The sequence below is a fragment of the Protopterus annectens genome, chromosome 12.part0 (assembly GCF_019279795.1).
Source record: "Protopterus annectens isolate FY-2018-M chromosome 12.part0, PAN1.0, whole genome shotgun sequence".
Classification (NCBI taxonomy): Eukaryota; Metazoa; Chordata; order Ceratodontiformes; family Protopteridae; genus Protopterus; species Protopterus annectens.
The window spans coordinates 97,451,871-97,474,168 of NC_056746.1; the positions used below are offsets into that span (position 1 = coordinate 97,451,871).

A 22,298-nucleotide genomic window follows, 5' to 3' on the forward strand; every position below is an offset into this window, starting at 1 on the left:
ATAGGCACTGGCCTACTAAGAATTGGTCTTTTCCAGCTCCCTCCTGACCTCTCAAACCAAACCCAGACACACCAAAAGCACCAGGTTTCAGTCCTAGGGGACTCTCAGATCTAAGCAATGGGGGCCTCCACTTCCAAATCTGGAAATAACAAGACAACCCCCCCCCCCATGGTAAACAGTCTCAATGACTTCCTTTTAAAATTACTAAGCAATTACCTTTTATCCGCCCTTTTGGGGGGAAAGATTGCTCTTCATGCAAAGAACTGGAAACTCATAACCCAGGACAAATGGGTTTTAAATATAGTGTCCCAGGGATATGGATTTCATTTCCAGATGTTGCCAACACCAAACGGGTGGCCAGACCTACACCCAAATCAGTGGGCAGAGGCTCAAAAACAAGTACTTTCCCTCTTAAACATGGGGGCTGTTCAACCAGTACCAGAAGAGGAAAAAGGACAATGTTTCTATTCCAGGCTTTTTCTGGTACCCAGAAAAGACAAATCATGGTGTCCAATTCTGGAGATTCCAAATTTCAAGATGCTGACTCTTCACCAGTTACTTCCTATGCTAGCCAAAGATGCCTGGTTGGCAACTCTAGTTTTAAAAGAAGCATACCTGCACATCCCAATCAGGGAATCTTGCAGAAGATACCTACTCTTCAAAGCAGGCTACACGCACTATCAGTTTTCTGCACTGCCCTTTGGCTTGTCTACTGTACCCAGGATATTCACAAAGTGCCTGGCTCCAGTTATTGCATTTTGCAGGCAAAGAAATATTCAAATATATCCATACCTGGACGATTGTCTAATTCAGGCAGAAAACCAGGGCATATTTCTAAATCATCTAGCATTTGTAAAAAGGGTTCTAACTTGTCTGGGGTACACCATAAACGAAAATAAATCACAGCTGGTACCCTCTCAACAGGTTACATTCCTGGGTGCAAGCTTGAATACAACTGCCTAGATGGCTTTCCTCACACCAGAGAAGCAAATTCAATTGGTAACTTACTTCAAACAAGTGGCCACAAAAACCCTGCTATCTGCAAGACAAATACTGCAAGCCTTGGGGTTCATGGCCTCCTGCATTCTTCTAATTCCATATGCAAGACTGCATATGAGGAAACTACAGTGGTACTTAAAAAGTCTGTGGAGTCAACATTTGTCACAGCCTGGAAACAATGATTCCTGTCATACCTTGCCTACGCCTGGAATTCCTATGATGGACAGAGGCCTGCCACCAAAACAAGCGACTGCCATTCACACTACCCCCTGCCGCCCAAACCCTAACTACAGATGCATCAGACTATGCATGGGGGGCTCACCTGGCAGGAAAATGCATTCAAGGCAAATGGAACCCAAATCAAATGCACCTACATATCATTCAAAAAGAATTGTTAGTGGTACAGAATGCTCTGACAGCCTTCAAGGACTACATTCTTCCAGGACAACTGTTAAAGACTGACATCACCACGGTTATGTGGTACATAAACAAGCAGGGAGGCACACATTCGTACCCCCCTCTGCAGACTAGCCATGGCATTGTGAAACACTGCCTTGAGCTACCAAGTGCACCTACAAGCTCAATTCCTGCCAGGAAAATTGAATACACTGGCAGACAGACTAAGCAGAAATCTCATGGACCCACACGAGTGGAAACTGGAACCACGGATTTTCAATATGTTGACAAGCAAATGGGGAGCCCAGACATAGGTCTATTTGCCTCCCCCCAGAACTACCAGTTGGACAAGTTTTGTACAAGGACTCCCCACAAAAAAGCCGGGAAAGTGGATGCTCTGTCCTTCAGCTGGAAAAACCTATCAGTTTACGCCTTTCCCCCTCTGCCTCTGCTCTCCAAAGTTCTGCTAAAAGTCAAACAGGACAACCAAAAATGATTTTGATTGCTCCAGACTGGCCACGCCAACACTGGTACCCACTCCTGCACAGTGTATAAAAGATATCTCCATGGCACCTGCCTCAGACCCCTTCCTTGCTGTCTCAGCAGGAGAACCAAATTCCGCACCCTCAGCTTCCAACATTGAAGCTTGAAGCCTAGCTAATCACTTAAGTTCACCCTTATCATCCCTCAGCAAACCTGTGATGGATGTCATCTTGTAGGCGAGAAGACCTAGTACTAGAAAATGTTATGCTGACAAATGGAAAAGATTCTGTGCCTGGAACCAATCTTTAGGGATGAGCACAGCAGCACCCAATTTACCTCAGATATTGCAATACTTAACTGAGATGCTTCACAAGGGCCTGTGTTTTTCCTCTATTAAAATCCACGCTTCAGCTGTTTCAGCTCACTATAACACAGAACCACCGCTCTTCTCTCACCCCCTGCTCAAGCAGTATTTCAGAGGGGCAAAGAACTTGAGACCACCCAGGAGAGCTCCTACCCCTGCCTGGGATCTTAACTTTGTTTTGGAAAAACTCACTCTACCTCCTTTCGAGCCAGCTGCTACTGCAGACTTAAAATTTCTTTCTTGGAAAACAGCCTTCCTTTTAGCAGTCACTTAATCTAGAAGGATATCCGAATTACAAGCCCTTATGGCAGTGGAGCCTTTCATCATCTTTCATGCGGACAGGGTATCTCTGAGAACCAATCCATCCTTCATGCCCAGGGTGGTTTCCAGTGTGGCTCTTAATCAGTCCATTCATTTGCCAACCTCCTTTCCCAATCCACAGAACAAAGGGGAACGGATTCTGCATTCCTTGGATGTGCACAGGCAACTTAGATTCTACTTGGACAGGACTAAATCTCGAAGAAAATGTGAACAATTGCTGGTAGCATTTACTGCAGGGGCAGAGGGGAAGGCTAATTCAAAACAAACCATTTCTAAATGGATAAGCCATTACATTCATTTCTGCTATAAGCACCATGGAAAACCTATTCCCCAGGGAATCAGATCTCACTCCACCAGGGCTGCATCTACTTCTGCAGCCTTTCTCAGAGGTGTTCCTACCAAGGATATTCTAGAAGCTGCTACCTGGAGTTCTGTACATACCTTTCACCAAGCATTATCATTTACCAATTTTCTCTAACTCCAGAGCTGGCTTTGCCACTGCTGTTTTGCAGGGCCTTATAGCTGGCCCTAATGCTGTATAAACTCCTCCTCCCAACCATAGCTTTGGGAATCTACCCAAATGTAATGACTGCAACAGTGAAACACGAAGAACATAGTACAATTGTGTACACTTACCATAAATGTAGATGTTCGAGTGTATTCACTGTTGCAGTCCTGGTTACCCTCCCTCCAGCTCCCTACTTTTCTCTGGCTATACCTCTACCTTCTTTTACTATGCTTAAAAGCCTTTTTGGTGTATTTGCTTTTGGTTGGAGGTATATTTTTGTGTTTTTAATTACTTGTATATATATTTTGCTCCCCATTTAGGGGGCACCTGACGTCTGGGGCAAGAAAAACTGATGTAATGGCGTCGGATGCATGTTTTATACCCCTGACGACCTGACGTCATGGAAGAAGGGACAGCAACCGATGCAGGACCCAAGACTTTGTTAATCCGGCCGACTGAGGGCAACCTGCCAGCAGATTTACCCAAGTGTGATGACTGCAACAGTGAATACACTCGAACATCTACATTTATGGTAAGTGTAGACAACTGTACTATCTTGATACTTGTTTAAGTTACTGTGCTTTTTATGTAGGCAAGAAAGAAAGGTCGTCAAGGGAATGTGTTTATGAATATGCTATTTTAAATCAAAACATTAAGAATGCGTTTCTGTGCCATAGTCAAACATTTTGATTGGGTAACATCTCTAAATTTGGCTGTTTTTTCATGTATACAGTTCATATAGGTTGAGCATAAAATCAGCAGACCAGCACAAAAAGAATAGTAACAGGGGGAAAAAAACGGTAAAATGTTTATTTAACTCATTCACTCCAGTGGAGCTCAGGAAGTTTGCACTGTTACTTCCAGTGGGCGGAGCCTAAACATTTTGACAAAATCAAATTATGTCCTCCCATTTCAAAGAAATGTTCATATCTCTGGAACCATAGGGGTTATAAAAGAAATATAAATGGCAAACTCTTCAGTGCAAATTGTTTTTATAATGATAGTATTTAGGTTGTAGGTCTTAAACCGATTTTTATAAGTCACAGTAAACACAGTAGCTATTACATGTATAATATTTTTTAAGCAACTTGCAAATATCTCAGCAACCACTCAAGTTACACACATACTGTCAGCAGCATTTTATTAATCTTTCATACGAGATTAAGGAGTTCTGTCTGTGTTATTTGGTTGTTAAGATATTTAGAAAAATGTAAAAATTATATCCATATAAATTAATATCATAAAAAAAGTTTATGTCTTTCTACCTGCACTAGACAGAGTTCAAATATTAATGCAGTTGACTTTGCTATTGTGTAAGCTTTAAGGTGAAATCTTTTAAAACCTTGTACATAGCATGGTTTTAGAATTATTGCTGCAAATATGAACAAACAATATTTGACCCCTAGAGGCATCAGTAGGAGTTAACTGCAGGTGCGCCTGGGACGTCACTCGGATGTAATGAGTAAACTTTAACCCTAGACTATAGCAAGCAAGCACTGGAAAAGTGCCAACAAATCTACTTTCATGTAGCGAACAGTCTCCGCAATAACAAGTTATCAGACAGATACAGAAGTAAAAAGCCCAACCCAAACTTGTACATAAAAAAGACAATTCCTGGTAACTCTCCTAGCACAACAGTTATGCAGCCAGGACCGCTTCTGTAAAATCTTTCTCAAAATCCACTGCATTACTGGAAAGCAGTAAATGAGCAAATTATGTAATGCTGGAGTGAATGAAAATTGTTTAACTGTTTACGGCATGAAAATAAAACATTACTATGGTTCGTTTTCTTTTCTATTACTATGTTTGTACGTGTATCACTTTTAAAAAATGGATTGTATTTCATAAATATGTTTTTAAAAAAAATCAATTAAATTACATGTTGGAATCAAACTTTGTGACAAAAATGACACCAGTGCCTCACCTAGTCCTTGAAGCTTGATTACTGCTGCTGTCAGCAGCTAACCCCTAAAGTGGAACTTTTAGTGGAAAGGCTCACCCAGACTCTGCTGCAGTTTGCTGTGAGGGAAAGGTTGGTTTGCTTTTTATTTGTTGTATTCTGTATTGCTTTATTGCCTTTTTCTATTTTGTATACTGTGATTTGTTTTCTTTACACTGTGTTTTACTTGTATTCTGCTTTTAACTGCATATTAAAACTTGAAAAGACACCATGGTTCTGTCTCTTGTGAGCCATAAGGAAAATTTTCCCACCCAGTTACTGTTGTGTTCTTAAACACCACTGTCTTTCTAGTTGCTTGCCCCTTATATTAATTTGACCATATATTTCATTTCCTCTCTGCTTTTACTGGTTGGTGTGAGTAAGCACAAAATTATCATTTTGTGAAATCACTCCCCTTCAACTGTTTAAATTTATTGGCCATCCCACTGTATTCTAAAGTACCAGAATAAAAAAGTGACCATCCCCTTTCAATCTATCTTGCTGTTTTAAAAATCGTGACTCTCCACTAAAACTTAACTTTTTAGATAGGTAAAGCTTAAGTTACCTACTTTCACTTGTAACTCCTCTAGTACACACTGCAGTGTTTAGGATAAACCATTTTTTTCATCTTGACTTTAAGCATCTATTGCAAGACCACCAGTTATTGGAGAGCCTACATTCTGCTTCTCAGTAGTTATCTTGGGATTAGTTCTTCTGTTTTATCTTAGTGAGAGAAGGAGTGCAGGGACATTATTTCCTGCAAACTGCTGATCACCAGAAAGCTCAATAACTGCTTTATAGGTGACAGCTTGGAATCTGTCCTTATATTCTGATCCTGGTGAGAGTAGGAGGAGAGTACATTGATTCCGGACTCTTTCTGGTTTGAGAGTGAGTGTCTGTGCTTAACGTACCTGATTGGTCTGGTTGCTATTCGAGGCATCTACCAGAAAAGGCTGGAAGCCTAGAGACCCTTGCATCATCTGGGACAAGACTGTGGATCACCACACAGGCTGTAGCCTGCTTCTCCTCTTGGGATTGGTGCTAACATTTTGCTTCTGGTGAGAAAAGAAGCAAAGGAGTATTGCATCCCAAAAGAGTGAAGCTGTGCAGAAACTAGCATTAGTAGTAGCCAGGCAAGCCATTCATGCGACTCCCCTCTTTTCATCATTCTTGACAAGCTAATTCTTTATTTTCAGTAAGTACTGCTTGATTTCTTCCTGACTTCAGAATATCTGCCTAAATACTTCATCTTTAAATTTTCAGGGTTTACGTATTAGTTTCCCCTCATGTGTTTGGCAGTGCTCTGTACAGACTCAGACACTTGACATTTTTCCTGTAAAAGGCTTCAGTACTTAATATATTGAGCTCATATAGATTCATAGATTAGTACTAAGCTAACTGCCCTTGAGAGCCATTTTAAGCCTAGCCAATTATCCCTTTGTGAGACTCAAACCCTGCACCTTGTGCTTGCAAGGCAAACACCTTAACCATTAGGCCACCCTCCCAACCCCTTCAGGGGTCATATCCAGGCATGTCTAAAGGTCAGTTCCCTGTGCTTTCTCCTGTCAACCTGGTGAACTTGGGCATCCTGAGGCAATGTAGCAACTGCCTCATGTGCACAGACAGCCCTCTCCTCTTACCTCACAACGCTATGACTTGTGAGAGATGCACATGTATAGTCAAATTGGAAGGCAAGCACTCCCCAGCCAAGACTGGATTAGCCAGTCAAGAGGAGAAGGTTAGCACCTGCACCACACCACATTCAACACATAGCCCTCCAGAACTTACACCACCACAATCCTAACATATTGCAGAGGTTCTCAATAAAAATCTGCCCAAACAACAGAGACCTCTGAGGCAGAAACGCAAACAACCACCACATCCCAGCACAAACCATGAGACACAGAGCTCACATATACAGTGTGCCACTCAACCAAAGTCCTTAAGGCAAAACAGCTTACCCAGTGCACTAGTCATAGGTGACTCAATAGTAAGGCGCACTGATGTCCTTCTCACTAGGTTGAATAAGGAGAAAGTTACGGTCAGCTGCCTCTCGGGTGCCAGCATCCGCCACATAACGCACACACTTAGGTCACTCCATAACAGGTACAGATATGACTCTGTCATTGTCCATGTTGGTGTGAATTACCTGAGACGTACCTCCCTGGACTACATGAAAAGAGATATAGAGGAGCTCTCAGATCTTGTAGCCCAGGCAGGTATGACCCTAGCTCTGAGTAGCATCCTACCATCACCCAGAATGATACCACAGTACAAGCAGAAAATGATTGACTTCAGCAACTGACTATAAGTTTCTGGTGTCCTTCTAAGGGGATCCAGTATCTGTCTGCCTGGGATGACATGATCGACAGACCTTAATGCTTTGCCAGAGATGGCCTGCACCCTGTCAATCCAGGGATTCTGGATACTGGCCAAGGCTCTTGCCACCCCTGTAGTGCCTTTTACAGGCAATGTCCTGAAGACAAAATTGCCACCATAACCGGTAGAAGCAAACAAAATCTGTGGGTTGCTACTCAGCACTAGAAGTCTAAATCTCAAAATGTACTTGCTCGAAGCACTCCTTAAAATGGAGAACATTGACATCTGCACTTCCCCAGCACTACTAGGCTATAATTCATAACACACCTTTCGGCCCCTAAACCTGGACCGAAGCACTAAAGGTGGTGGTGTCTCCATATTCAAAAAGGATATGCCCACCTCCAGACTAGTACCCCAACATAACGCATCAAAGATACTTCAGGTACAACTAACACTGGGTAAAACTGCAATCCAGGTTGTAGCCTGCTATAGATCCTCCACCATGTCCCAGGACTCCCACTCCACATTCCTAAACACACTGGAAAATATCAGGGTACAGCCCAATATCCTTATACTGGGAGACTTTAACTACCCCTCCATTAACTGGGAAAATTACTCCTGTACCAACACATTTGCTCAACGTTTTCTGGAATTCATTAATTCCAACACCCTGGACCAACTCATTCTTACCCCCACCAGGGGTAGAAATATCCTTGACCTGGTCATTAACATGGGCAACAGTTGCTCTATACCAGTAATCAACTCCTCCCTGGTTAGATCTGACCACAAGCTAATGGATATCCACATCCCACCCTCACTCCCCTAAAGGAAACCACTGTATAAAACTTCTCCAAAGCCAATTTTGGGCCTCTAAAAACAGAGGTGGCTAACTTCATGACACCCATGCAAATGGAAAGTAAGTGCACGACTGCTGAATCATGCACCAATGCACTGTATGAGAACATACACAAGTGCATGGAATGGGCCATTCCAAACAGAACCAAGACACACTCCTCCAAAAAAATGAAGCCAATCTTGTGAACCCCCCACCATAAACTCTCCAACAGAAGGAAAAAAAAACTTGCAGAAAAGGATGAATTCCCAAGACTGGAAAAACTTAACTGAGATCCATCATCAAATCCTCTAAAGCTAGCTACGAAAACAAAATTGCTGCAGATTCTAAAGATAGCCACAAAGCATTCTATAGTTATGTCAAGAATCTACATGGCAATACTCAGATCTGCTCTGAGTTACAGCACAATGGCAATACATATACAGAACCATCTGATATTGCCAACATATTGGCCGACAGGTTCAGTGTGAACTTTACCCCCCTTTCACCCCCTAAAGGGCCTATCACAATACCTAAAGTATGCCAAGTCCGTATTATCACAGCTACACAGGTAAAAACCGCACTATCCAAAGCCAAAAATACAGCTTTCATGGGACCTAATATCCCTGGCTGTGTTCTACTTGAATTACAAAGTGAAATGGCACCACACCTGAGTACCCTGTTCAATCACAGTGTCATTTCAGGCTTTGTTCCTACCGAATGACGCACTGCTATGGTTATCCCACTCTACAAAAGGGGAGCGACTACATACCCTGGGAACTACCGCCCCATTAGTCTGACGAGTTTGATATGTAAGGCTATGGAGCGCATCATCATGGACCTTATAAATAAGGTTATAGGAAATCTACAAACTCTGGACCCCACACAGTTTGGGTTTGTGAAAGGTAGATCATGCCTGCTCAACCTGATGGACTTCTTCAAGTCTGTCACCAGAGGTGCGGATGAGGGCAAGGTAGTTCACACAGCCTACCTAGATCTTGCCAAGGCCTTAGACTCTATTCCTCACTCAGGAATCATAGATGGACTCACTAAACTAGGCATAAACCCCTATTTCATAAGATGGGTTGTCAACTGGCTCACTGACAGAAACCACACTGTGAAAGTAGCAGACTCCAAATCTGACAGTCGACCAGTTACAAGTGGTGCCCCACAGGAATCGGTCCTAGGTCCTCTCCTGTTTGGCACCTACTTCTCTGAAGTTCAGACCAACGCAAAGGGACTCTGGCTGACCAAGTTCGCAGATGATTGCAAACTGGAAGCCATTATTGATTCTCCAACTGATGTAGACATTCTACAAAAAGGCCTCACTGACACCAGTGACTGGTGCCAGAACCATGGCCTCAAGCTCAATGCTAAAAATTGCATTGTCATTCCCTTTAGGAAAAAATTGGTGCCCATGAACTACCACATAGGCGGCAATCCACTAAACACCGAAGGTGTGATAAGAGACCCGGGGACACAGGTTGACAGTAACCTCTCCTTTGATAACCACATTGCCACTGTAGTCAGAAAGTCCTTCTATGTGGCACATCTCATTACAAAAGGTTTCTCATCCAGGAAGAAAGAGGTCATAATCCCCCTCTACTCGTCCCTCATTAGACCTATTATAGAATACAATGCCCCATTTGGTATGTACCTCATTAGACACCTACAACAACTGGAAAGGCCACAAAAATACCTCACTAAGAGGATCTTAGGCCTTAGACACATGCCCTACATGGACAGACTCAAAAAACTCCAGTTGTACTCTGTCTCTTATCACCTACTTAGAGGCGATCTCTGCTTGACCTACAAAGCCATGTCTGACCTAGAGCTCCTAGATGTGCTACACCTAAAGAAATTCCAATCCCTCCATGCCACACACTCCAGGGACCTAAACCTCATTACCACAATAAACAGAACATGCTGGAGGGGCAGGTTCCTAACCCAGAGACTTCCCATACTCTGGAACAAACTTCCCTTTCACATCAAGCAGACCACTTTACTGGCCCTCTTTAAGAGAAATCTTGATGAGTGGATGGGGAATAGGAAGTTCACCCCGGGGATCACTTCAGTGGCCTTGCTTGACAGGGGCCCTGGGAACTAACTTTGGGCGGCATGATGCCAGAGAATCTTCTTTGGTTAGGCTTATATAGGCTCTGGGGCTGTTAGCCTAGTACACACCTATGAACTTATGGAGTGGCCACATAATGCTGTAACCTAAAATATATAGATCCAATATTCAAAGATCTATCTTAGTACATAAAACGTGGGGATGGGCAGGAGGTAAAATATAAGCAGATGGCAGATAACTTCAGTACCATGTGTGCTAAAAATCAGGGAAGGTTTTAGAATATAGTCTGAATGGCTAAGCTCTCTTGAGTCCTGATATCTTACCCCCAGGCATGGATATTTCTCCAATCGGAACTTACTTGCTAATTCCCTTTTTGTGTTCATTGTTTGTCATTATTTTTGTTCTCCCCCGTCTACCCAGTGCGTTACATTCATGTTTAAAGGCAGCTCATTGCCTGAGCGAAGACAGTTAACCTCAGGCAGTATTCATAATTCTGCCTTCTTTTCAATCTCTGCCAGATATTTTGCATTTTATCAGGAAAAAATATCCGTTTGGATGTTTTCTCGCACACTTTCATATTTTTGTTTTCTGTTCTTCTTACATGCTGCAGTCAACTTGAGTAAGGGCTGAGCAGTGTTAGTAAAAGTAATGTCTTTCAGCTTTTCCCGGTTATTGGTCGCCACAGCGGAACTCCGGTCCGCTAATGATTGGCTGAGCGATGTTAGTGATGTGGAGAAAGGTAATGTCGGTCATCAGTGCTTAGCTGTTTGTCAGACAGCACCATTACCTTTATAGTGACTGCTTCCTCAGAAAAGTGAGCCTTCAGCAGCAGAATATGAAGGCTGGTTGCCATAAAATGATGCATGGATGGATCATATTAAAAGCATGTACAGTTCTAGAAGGTATATTTTTTCTCGTGTTACAATTTACATTTAATGTCTTTGAAAATGAAATACTTTGATCTATATTAAAATGTAGAGATTTTATTCATATTTGATTAAAATGAAAATTACTCTTCCTATCTCTCTTTCATTTTTCAAGTGTTGTGGAATTCCATCCTGACATTTCAAAACTACAGCTGTTCTCCTCATCAATGGATTACAAAATCCGGATCTGGGACCTCAAATCAAGCAAATGTATCGCTGTGCTAGAAAGCCATTACAGTGCTGTTACATCACTGACTTTTTCTTCCGATGGTAAATCTCTTGTAAGGTAATTTAACTCACTTGACTTATGGGTTTTGTTACTGTTTTGCATTTGTTACAAATTGCAGTGAGAAAACTCACTGACAAGATAGTTGATGAACAGATTGCTTAGAAAAGATGTTAAACAGTTTTCTTTTCTTCAAGGTATTGTTAATACTGTTGACTTTGGTTGGGTGTTCTGTGTTTATCCATTTGTTTGACTGGATCACTTCACACGAGTTTGCTTTATACAGGTCACTGAAAAGCCATTATAAATATTTCACAGTTCTTTAGTTAGATATATTAGTCTTTTGGTGGATATAATCCTGTCTACTTGTTATAGTTCCTTAAAACGTGGCCTTGCACCCATTGCCTGTCAGGTAGTCTTTGGCTGTGTTGCAGCCTTAAGTAAGTTAAAGTGGGGATATCCATTCTTTCCTTTCGTGTTTCCATTAAGTAATATATGTTGCAAAGTCCTTTAGCCTAATTCTTTTGAATGTTTAGTACAAACATGGTGTTATTTTAGCTGTATTTTGTTTATCTCTGTGTGTTATTTTTATCTCCCATCAAAGGAGTGTCTGGCAAAGCTGAACAGGCTACCTCAGAATAAGGCTTCTCTTCTGCTTGTACTGCAGAATGACCTGTTTGTACTCTTTAAATGGGTACGGTTTATGTTAAATGGGTATGGGTTATGTTATCTTGTTACTTTTGAGTGACACCAGATCTATCATGCTTGATTTATCAGATGGGCAATTGAAGCCCAAACTAGACTTGGGTAAAGGGAGCAACTTCCTGGGGTACAGTTGCCACTATAGGAGAGATGTCAATCATTTCCTGTAAGTCAGTGAGATTTCATATAAGCACAGGTACTTAAATGATTTAAAAGACTGCCATTTGTGCACGGGTGTGTGTACATGTGAGCGTATATGCATGCATGTGTTTGTACATATGTGTTAATAACCATTGCCAAGAGGTTGTGTGTGTGTGCGTGTGTGTGTGTGTGTGTGTGTGTGTGTGTGTGTGTGTGTGCGTGTGCATGTATGTGAGCATATGTTTGTGCGTGTGTGTGTATGTGCATGCTTGTATGTGCGTGTATGTCTGTTACTAACCTTTGCCAAGAGGCTGTGAGTGTGCGTGTGTTTTACTCACCATTACCAAAAGGCGGTGTGACCGCTTCCATCACTTTCTGCAAATTCTCTATGAAAGATAGGAAAGAGTTATTATGTATAAACAGAGCAACTCTTTGTCTATAGTTGGAAGTCATTTTTTTTGCTCATCAATTCTGGTTGAATGGGGCACCGATTGGGAATTGCCAGGGTACCAACTGTCCCACCTTACAGCTCTTACAGTCACTGACATTTCTTTTGCCTGGGGGACAAATCCCTCACAGCCAAATCATAGAACCTTAGGATGAGTAATGAAAGGTGTTGAATTTATTTTCTCATCTGTTAAGCTCAGTCATTCATGTGCCTGTGAAGAACTAGTCCGCTGCAACAAAATGCCACATTTGTATACTTACTCCTTGTTTTGGTGGTCGCCTCAATGACTGTTGCACCAGACAGACACTTTAATTTAAAAACAAAACAGTGCCTGTCTTTGTGGATGATTATTATATGGTAGGTTTGCTACCCTTCTTTGTGTTATCACGGTATCTGGGAGTCTGAATTTTTAGTGGCCTGTGCAGCTACTGATACTGTGATTATTCATCATTTCTTAGTCTTGTCAGTCAGTCATGCTGCAAGGACACTTACTGCAGACTTCCACCGCGTCCTTAGTAGGACACTTACTGCAGACTTCCACCGCGTCCTTAGTACCAACAAATCTGTTGTAATTGCTAATCAGCTGTGCTGTAAGAACATCTGCTGCAGTCCTCCACTGCACTTTTACCACCACCACACCTGCTATAGTCTGTCTGCAGCCATGCTGCAGGACCACCTACTGTAGGCTTCTGCTGTGCTCTTACCACTGGCACACCTGCTATAGTCTGTCTCCAGCCATGCTGTAGGACCACCTGCTGCAGGCTTCTGCTTTGCCATTATCACCAGCACACCTGCTGTAGTCTATCTCTGGCCATGCTGCAAGACCACCTGCTACAGGCTTCTTCTGTGCCCTTACCACCAGCACACCTGCTATAGTCCGTCTCCGGCCGTGCTGCAGGAACACCTGCTGCAGACGTCTGCTGTGCCTTTACCACCAACACATCTGCTGTAGTCCGTCTCCAGCCATGCTGCAGGAACACCTGTTGCAGACTTGTGCTGCACTCTCGCCACCAACACACCTGCTATTGTCTGTCTCCAGACATGCTGCAGGAATAACAGCAGCAGACTTTTACTGCTCCTTTGCAGGCAGTACAACAGCTGTAGCTGCACTTCAGCCAATCTGCAAGGACGCCTGCTGCAGATTTCCACTGCGCCCTTATCTTCATAAGTTCATAGATTAGTACTAGGCTAACTTGTGAGATATTTTAAGTCTAGCCAATTACCCCATGTGAGACTCAATCCCTGCACCTTGTGCCTGTAATGCAAACACCTTAACTATTATGTCAACCTCCCACCCAAACATTGGGCTTGTCCATGATCTGCTATAGCCACACTTCAGCCAAGTTGTAGGAACACCTGAATGTCCTTCAAGGATGCATCTGCAGTCCTTACATATGGGTTATTCTGCCTCAGGCAGCCCTTCGGTCGGCCGGATTCCAAAGTCTGGGTCCGGCGTCGGCTGATGTCGCCCTTTTCCCGACGTCATAGTGCTCGGGGTATAAAAGCATCAGTCGACGCCATGTTCCCCAGTCTTTCTTGCCGCGAGGTGCCCGAAGCAGAAGCAGTTCGCAAGTGCCGGTCGGCCAGCTCCTGTGATTTCAGCTACCGAAGACTTCAAAAAAGCTAAGTACCCCGTTGGGGACTCTTTCTTGTCTCAGACGATGTCAGATCAAAGTTAATAATTGTTTATCTTGTGGGAAACAAATACCACATAAGGATTTCCACTCTTGCTGCTTACCCTGCCTAGGCCCAGACCACGACGTCTCGGCCTGTTCAGCCTGTGCTTCCTTCAATAAATGCACTCTTAGGCGTCGGGCAGAGTTTGCAGAGGAATTTTTTGGGGACAGTTTTTGTTGTATCATGCCGTCAGAGCTTCCGACAGCACATTTACCCAAAAAACGAAAGGATAAGGACCGACACACGCGGTCCGCGGTTTCGACCGACTCCACGCCTAGGCCTACCGCGAGTGTCTCTGTCCCTTCTGAAGCCGAATCTCTACCACTTCGGTACCGGAGGCCATTCCTGAGTCGGGCATAGAATTTCCGTCTGAAACCGGTGCTCAGGAAATATCCGACACCATTTCTGTTGATAAATCAACCCCAGCACGTGGGGCAGCCAGGCCTCCTGTATCCATGTCCTTTAAGGCCTTTACACGGGCTAAAGCTGCTAGACAGCCTAAGTCTCTCCCTCCCAAGGCTATTCCTCAGGGATCCACTACCAGTTTACAAATCTTAACCTTGGCTGAGGACCTTATTTCCTTAATCAGGGGCTCTCAGCCACATCCAGACAGGGGCTCTCAGCCTCCTCCAGGTAAAAGGCCCAGGGTTGAGCAGACAGATCACCTATTCCCTCGGCTTCCCCACCCGAAGAGTTTTCCTTTGGGGAGACCCTTCACACCATGAGAGAGCATTTCAAATGGCAAGGCCAGGAATTCTCTGACTCCAGAAAGAGGTTAAGGACCTTTTTACATTTACCTCAGCATAGACCTTTGGCTATCCCTCCTGTTTTGAATGTTATAGAAAATGTGTACTCTGAGTCTAGTATTTCCCCTGACTCCCTTCCTCCGGCCCCTGTCAAACCTGACAGGTACTACAGGGTCCCGGACTCACATCTATACCTTTACAAGGGCCACTCTGCTGACCCAGAAACTATTTCCCAGGGCCCTAAAGGGGTTACAACTACCACTGCCAAGAATCCACTTCCTTCTGAAAGGGAATCCAGGGCTTTAGAGAGATGGGGTAAAAAAGTGTATACTTCTTCCACTCTTTCTATGAGAGCATTAAATTGTCAATTCCATATCATACAGTATCAAGAGTATCTGTTAGATGAATTGCATAAAAAACTATCCTCTCCTGAACCCCTAGATCGCAAGGCGCTTCAGGATCTGGTGCATAACTCTCAACAGGTTAGCAACCATTTCTTACAGTGTGGTTATGATGCATTGGAGGCTTCATGTAGGTCAGCAATGACAGGTGCAGTTATACGTAGACATGCTTGGCTGAAGGAACAAACACTGCCAGATCATGTTAAAGCAAAGCTTCTGGATGCACCACTGGAAAAACAAAAGTTATTTGGTTCCACGGCTCAAGAGGTCTTAAAGAAATTTGAGGAAAAGGCTAAATCAGTTCAAACAGTCAAAGATTTTCTCCAGGTCCAACCACCTAGATTCAGCAGAAATTGGCCTTCTAAGAACTGGTCTTTTCCGGACACGGACAGATTTCAACGAGGGAAAAACAGACGTGGCAGAGGTAGAGGGCAAGCTCGAGGCTCCTACAGAGGACCTCAGTGGCAGCCTCCTACCCAGAGAGGTAGTGCAGGACCTACATCTACTGCACAAGGACAAACTCAATGACTTGACTTTGACTCCGCCATCCAGGGCTCAATTGGAAGCACCTTTGGGCGGAAAGCTATCTTTATTCTCAGAAAATTGGCACACTATTACAAAGGGACAAATGGATACTGCAAATAATAGACAATGGATACAGATTCCATTTTCATACATTACCAAAAAGACAAGGCATGCCAAACCTGCCACCAAATCAAAGGGCAGAGGCTTTCAAGCAGATTTCCAAACTACTACAAATGAAGGCAATAGAAAAAGTTCCTTTCACAGAGCAAGGCCAAGGATATTATTCCACACTATTCCTTGTTCCAAGAAAGGAAAAGCAATGGAGGCCTATTCTAGACTTGTCCGCACTTAATACTTATCTCATCGTGCCAAAATTCAAAATGCTGACCTTACAGCAGCTCCTTCCCATGCTGGGCAAGGGGTCCTGGCTGGTAACTCTAGACCTCAAGGAGGCATACCTGCATGTCCCTATCAGACAAAGTTGCAGAAGACACCTCAGATTTCTTGCAGGTTCAGAGCATTATCAATTCTCAGCATTGCCCTTTGGCTTATCTACTGTGCCCAGAGTATTCACGAAATGCCTGGCATCAGTAATTGCACATTGCAGACTTCAGGGGATTCAAATATACCCATACCTGGACGACTGCCTTATACAAGCGGACAGCCAACAAACATTGTTAAAACACTTGAGCTTTGCCATCCGCCTTATACAGGCCTTGGGATACACAGTCAACTTTCAGAAATCAAGACTTGTTCCATCCCAAAGGATAATTTTTCTGGGTGCAAAGCTGGATACAAACACCCAAATGGCTTTTCTCACAGAAGAAAAACAAGAACAACTACCGGATTATTTCAAAAATCTGACAACACAAACCCAGCTGACTGCAAGGAAAATCCTGCAGGCCCTGGGTTTCATGGCATCTTGCATTCTGCTGATTCCACAAGCAAGGCTGTATATGAGGAAACTGCAATGGTACCTAAGGAGTCTATGGTCTCAACACAGTCACAGCCTAGAAGCCTTGATCCCCCTCATTCCATGCCTTCAAAAGGAATTTCAATGGTGGGCACAAGCAAGTCAGTCAAACATGGGCCTACCTTACAGCAAGCCTCATATCAGCCAAACCATCACAACGGACGCCTCGGACCATGGATGGGGAGCGCACATGAAGGGCAGATGTATTCAGGGGCAGTGGACTCAAAAGGAATTGTTACCTGCACATCAACCAAAAGGAAATGCTGGCAGTGATGCATTCAATCGAGGCCTTCAAACATTTCCTGCATCAAGGTCACCTGCTAATAAAGACAGACAATACCACAGTTATGTGGTACATAAACAAGCAAGGAGGTACCCATTCCTACCCTCTTTGCAAGCTGGCAATGAATCTTTGGGAACTTTCCCTAAAACTCAATATACAACTGCATTCCCAGTTCGTACCAGGAAAGGAAAATGTACTGGCGGACAGCCTAAGCAGAATCACCATGGATCCACACGAATGGATGTTGCATCCAGACATTTTTCTTCAGATAACACAATCTTGGGGAAGGATGGACATAGATCTTTTTGCCTCCCCCCACAACCATCACCTGAAGAAATTCTGCACAAGGACATACCATCCCCAAGCATGGAAGGTGGACGCCCTATCCTTCAGCTGGAATGCTCTAACAGTATATGCATTCCCACCTCTTCTGTCCTGATCTTCAGTAAGACCTTGTTCATTAATGGAACAACCAAAAGTGATTCTGATAGCTCCAGACTGGCCAAGACAACACTGGTACCCACTGTTAAAGAGCATGGCACGCACAAACCCGTGGCCCCTACCACAATGGCCACTTCTGACACAGCACAACTACAAAACTCTGCACTCCAGCCTGAAAACCTTGCAACTGACAGCCTGGAAAATACCTTGACTCCTCACCAGGATAAACTATCCAAGAGGGTAAAGGATATCATCATGGAAGCTCGGCGGCCTTCCACAAGAAAGGCATATTCAGCAAAATGGAAAAGATTTTGAACCTGGAGCACCGCACAGGGTCAGGATCCGACAGTGATGAGCATCCCACATATCCTTGAATACTTGGCTGAAATGCTCCATATTGGCCTTTCTTACTCATCCATAAAAATCCACGCTTCAGCTATTTCAGCAGAGTACAACACTGATCCACCTGTATTTTCTCATCCTCTGCTAAGGCAGTTTCTAAGAGGGATAAAAAACATCGACCCTCCAAGGACACCACCAGTGCCTACATGGGACCTTAACCTCATGTTGGAAAAATGAACGCTACCCCCATTTGAACCAGCAGCATCTGCAGAACTACAATTCCTGTTTTGGAAGACTGCCTTCCTTCTGGCCATAACCTCAGCAAGAAGAGTATCTGAGTTGCAGGCCCTTATGGCAGTACAACCATTTCTCATTTTCCCTAAGGACAGAGTCTCTTTGAGAACCAATCCCTCATTCATGCCAAAGGTGGTATCCAGGGTCTCACTGAACCAAGCTATCCACCTGCCTACTTTCTTTCCAAATCCACAAAATAAAGGAGAGAAACTTCTGCATACCCTGGACATTCACAGACAGTTGCGCTACTACTTGACAGAACTAAGGCTTACAGAAAAACTGACCAACTGTTTGTAGCATACGCTGCTGGTGTACAAGGAAGAGCAATTTCCAAACAAACAGTTTCAAAATGGATAGGAAATTGCATTCGATTCTGTTACTCTTTTCATGGAAAAGCTGTGCCAGCTACCATCAGACCTCATTCCACCAGAGCAACAGCCACCTCCACAGCCTTCTTAAGAGGGGTGGCTACAAAGGACATTTTAGAAGCTGCTACATGGAGCTCTGTGCATACATTTTCCAAGCATTACAACCTGCCTTTATATTCCAGATCCAGAGCAGGCTTTGCTACTGCAGTCCTGCAGGGCATGTTAGCTACACCATCCTTTCTTAGGTCCTACCACCCCCAGCTTGGCTATGGTATTCTACCCATATGTAAGGACTGCAGATGCATCCTTGAAGGACATAGTACAGTTTTGTACCTACCATAAATGTAGATGTCCAATAGGTATGCATCTGCAGTCAGGTTTTCCCTCCCTCCTACCCCTCTGTGGTATTCTTTGGGTACCTATCCCTCCTTTTAGCTAGCTGGGGTTATCTTTTATGGTGTATTTGTTATTTATTGGTTTGCATGATTGGAATTTATTCATTTCTCCAAAATTTAGCCTTCTTTAGAGGGCACCTGGCATCTGGGGCAAGAAATACTGAGGAACATGGCATCAACTGGCGCTTTTATACCCCGAGCGCTATGACGTCGGGAAAAGGGCGACATCAGCCGACGCCGGACCCAAACTTTGGAATCCGGCCGACCGAAGGGCTGCCTGAGACAGGACAACCCATATGTAAGGACTGCAGATGCATACCTATTGGACATCTACATTTATGGTAGGTACAAAACTGTACTTTTTGTAGAACGCTGCATAAGCTTCCATAACATCACCTTTCCAAAACGTTTAATTGTGTTCCTCTCCCCCTGCTTTGACTTGCGGACATCCCATTCTACTGTGATTTCTGCATCCTCTGCACTGACATCTTCATTTCCTCTGTATTATACCCATATCAGTACCATATCCTTTAATGGACTGGCAGAATTCAACTCTTTTTCTTATATTTGCAACCTTTACAAACCAGTGGTTACTGGACTGTCCAATATTGTGGCTGTCCGGCTTTATTTTATTTCATCTGTTGCATTCAGCTTGCCTAGACTCTTTGCTTGTGCTGTCGTCAGCAGTAAAGTAAGATCCCTTTGTGCATCCTTCTCCATATTTATTTATTTATGTTTGTCTTATCTCACTACTCCCTGCATTTAAGCTGCTTATTCATATCTCTTTTTTTTGGGTTTCTTTCAAATGTGACTTGGGGAAAGGAAAGTGGTAAAACTCATCCTTCCACAGTGGTAAACCCTGGATGAATCTATTTATTTACCCACTTTAGGATACTTAAACCACCAGCTTGCTTTGTGTCTTACTTAGCTTGGCAGATGTTCACCGGTGCCTGGGAGATTCCCATTCTTGACTGTGATGCACTGTATAGAAACTGTATCACACGTCTGTGATGAGGCTTGACATAAATTACCGTTACTTTTTTTCTTCTCCCTTTTTTATGGCCTTTATTTAGGTCTATCGGAACTGTTGAAGATTATCTGCATTCACCCTGCAGTGTCCAGTGTGTCATTTGCAGGACAATTAGGACATCACTCTTTTAATCCACTGGGTGTTTCTTATGGATCTTATCTGGGAATTTTTCAGTAATAATCCACAACTGGGTGTGGGTATCACAGGATTAAATCACATTTGGAGTGGTTTAATGATGAGGGCAAAGCCCGAGTGATTAAACAAAGCCAGCTGTGGATTAATTCTGTGATACCCACACCCAGCTGTGAGTTATTGTTCTTGTACAACAAAATTGTTTAAAAAAGAAATTGCTTGCTTTCCTAAGTCATGTCTTTGTATAACAGCGTTGTAGTGTTCTTACACGTTCTTCCCCGATTGCTGATGTACCGCAAGTTTGTATTTGCAAGTTCAGGGTACAACCCTTCCTGGGTTCTGGCAGCTGCTATTCCTCCATTACAAAAGAAGTGTTCTTAAATATGTAACTCTTGTTGTACCTTCCCTTCCTAGACATGCCTACAAGTGAGCTGAACTTTCCACTAAACACAAATCACTGTTACACATGGGAGCCCTGTCTCTTTACTAGTTAGCTGTCCCACCTAAATGCAGTAATTTGTATTGTGTAAATTTTATTTGTTATGTATGTTTTATTTGGTTTATCTTGATACTTCGCCTTTTCATATCCATGGAATAACCACTGAAGTGAGATTTTTGTTCTTTGAACATTTGTTGGTGGAAGGCTTAAATAAATGACCTCATGAACGACTTTGTATTTGTTGCACTTTGTCTTGGTAATTATACTTTTCACTATTCTCAGAAAAGTTTTCCCTACTTTAGCTCTATAACTGGTTTACTCCCCCAACCACTTTTTCCCCATCCTCTGAAAAATAAATAAACCCTGCAAACCTCAAAAGATGTGTATTTTTAGGCGACTATTGCCCCATGCCTTCTAACCGTTTGGACTTTCTCAATCTGCCCTTTCCCTTGCGTTACTTAGTAGTAGGGAATTATCCCAGTGCAGTATTAAGGGGGAGAACTGTCCAAAAGGGTTGTCATACAGGCAGCCGTCAGTGTCGGTTGCATCCTTGCTACCTGCATCACTGCAGGCACCGACATTGCCTTTTGATGTGGCTGACACATTCCCTAATGAAGGCTACCACAGATGGTGGCTTGGTGAGCCAAAACCTCATGCCCAAGATTGCTGCCCTTCCTTTAAGATATTAAGGCTGTATGTATCCTGCACACCCGTCTGCCTCTCCATCACTCCAGCAGTGCATGAGCTGTTAATCAGATTTGTACATTGTGGAAAAGATATACTGAATTACACTGTTGTAATGCTAATTTGCACAGAAGTGAAATTTTGAGACAATTATTCAGTGTATAAGTGTAGGCAGAATCCTTGGCATGCGCCCACAGACACACACACATGCACACAAACACACCACAACCCACATATAACCCATGGGTTCCTATTAAATGATGGAAAATGCTTTCTTTCGAATGCGTCTTGATCGAACTTGCAAGCATGAAAAGGCAAAATAGCGAAACGGCATATAAGTGAATTCTTTCTCTGGGCAAGAAATTGCTTGGCCACTTCTGTTACATTGCCGTTTTGGTGACTGTAGTGCGATCTCGGAGTTGGTGTATTTAAGTAGGGAGGGGTGTGGGGGCCACAGCCCCCATCGGGGGTGGGGGTGAAGCCCCTCCACTTTATGAAATGTTTAATTTTTTTTTTTTTTTTGTGGAATAGTGATTTTTTTTCCCCCAGGGAAAAAAATCACTGTTCTAAGCATTCAAGATTATAAGCTTTCGCTTACATGGGTTCGATAAATCATAGTTCGCTTTTTTAAGCATTCGATGATTTAACATAGACCCATAACCCACCCACACACACATGTACTTCTGTCATTTTTGTCTCACCAACCACAAATAAATCGTACATAGTGCCTTTCTCTGGGAATATTCATGTACACTGGTGTAACTTAGTGTGATATATTTTTAATACTTTTTATATCAGAATGCTATGCTCATTTGAGCTTTGGTTACCTCCTAACATGGGTGCCGTGCCTCATGTTTTTGTAGTGCACATTGCAAGACTAGTGCATGATT

General features: G+C 43.3%; 1 protein-coding gene across 1 annotated transcript in view; it reads left to right on the forward strand.

The window, feature by feature from the left end:
- TBL3 (transducin beta like 3) overlaps positions 1-22,298 on the forward strand; it is an 825,158-nt gene that overhangs the window by 299,395 nt on the left and 503,465 nt on the right. The window contains exon 7 of the mRNA XM_044089118.1: positions 11,277-11,447. Within this exon, the coding sequence (XP_043945053.1) occupies positions 11,277-11,447 (171 nt within the window). The remainder of the gene's footprint in view (positions 1-11,276; positions 11,448-22,298) is intronic.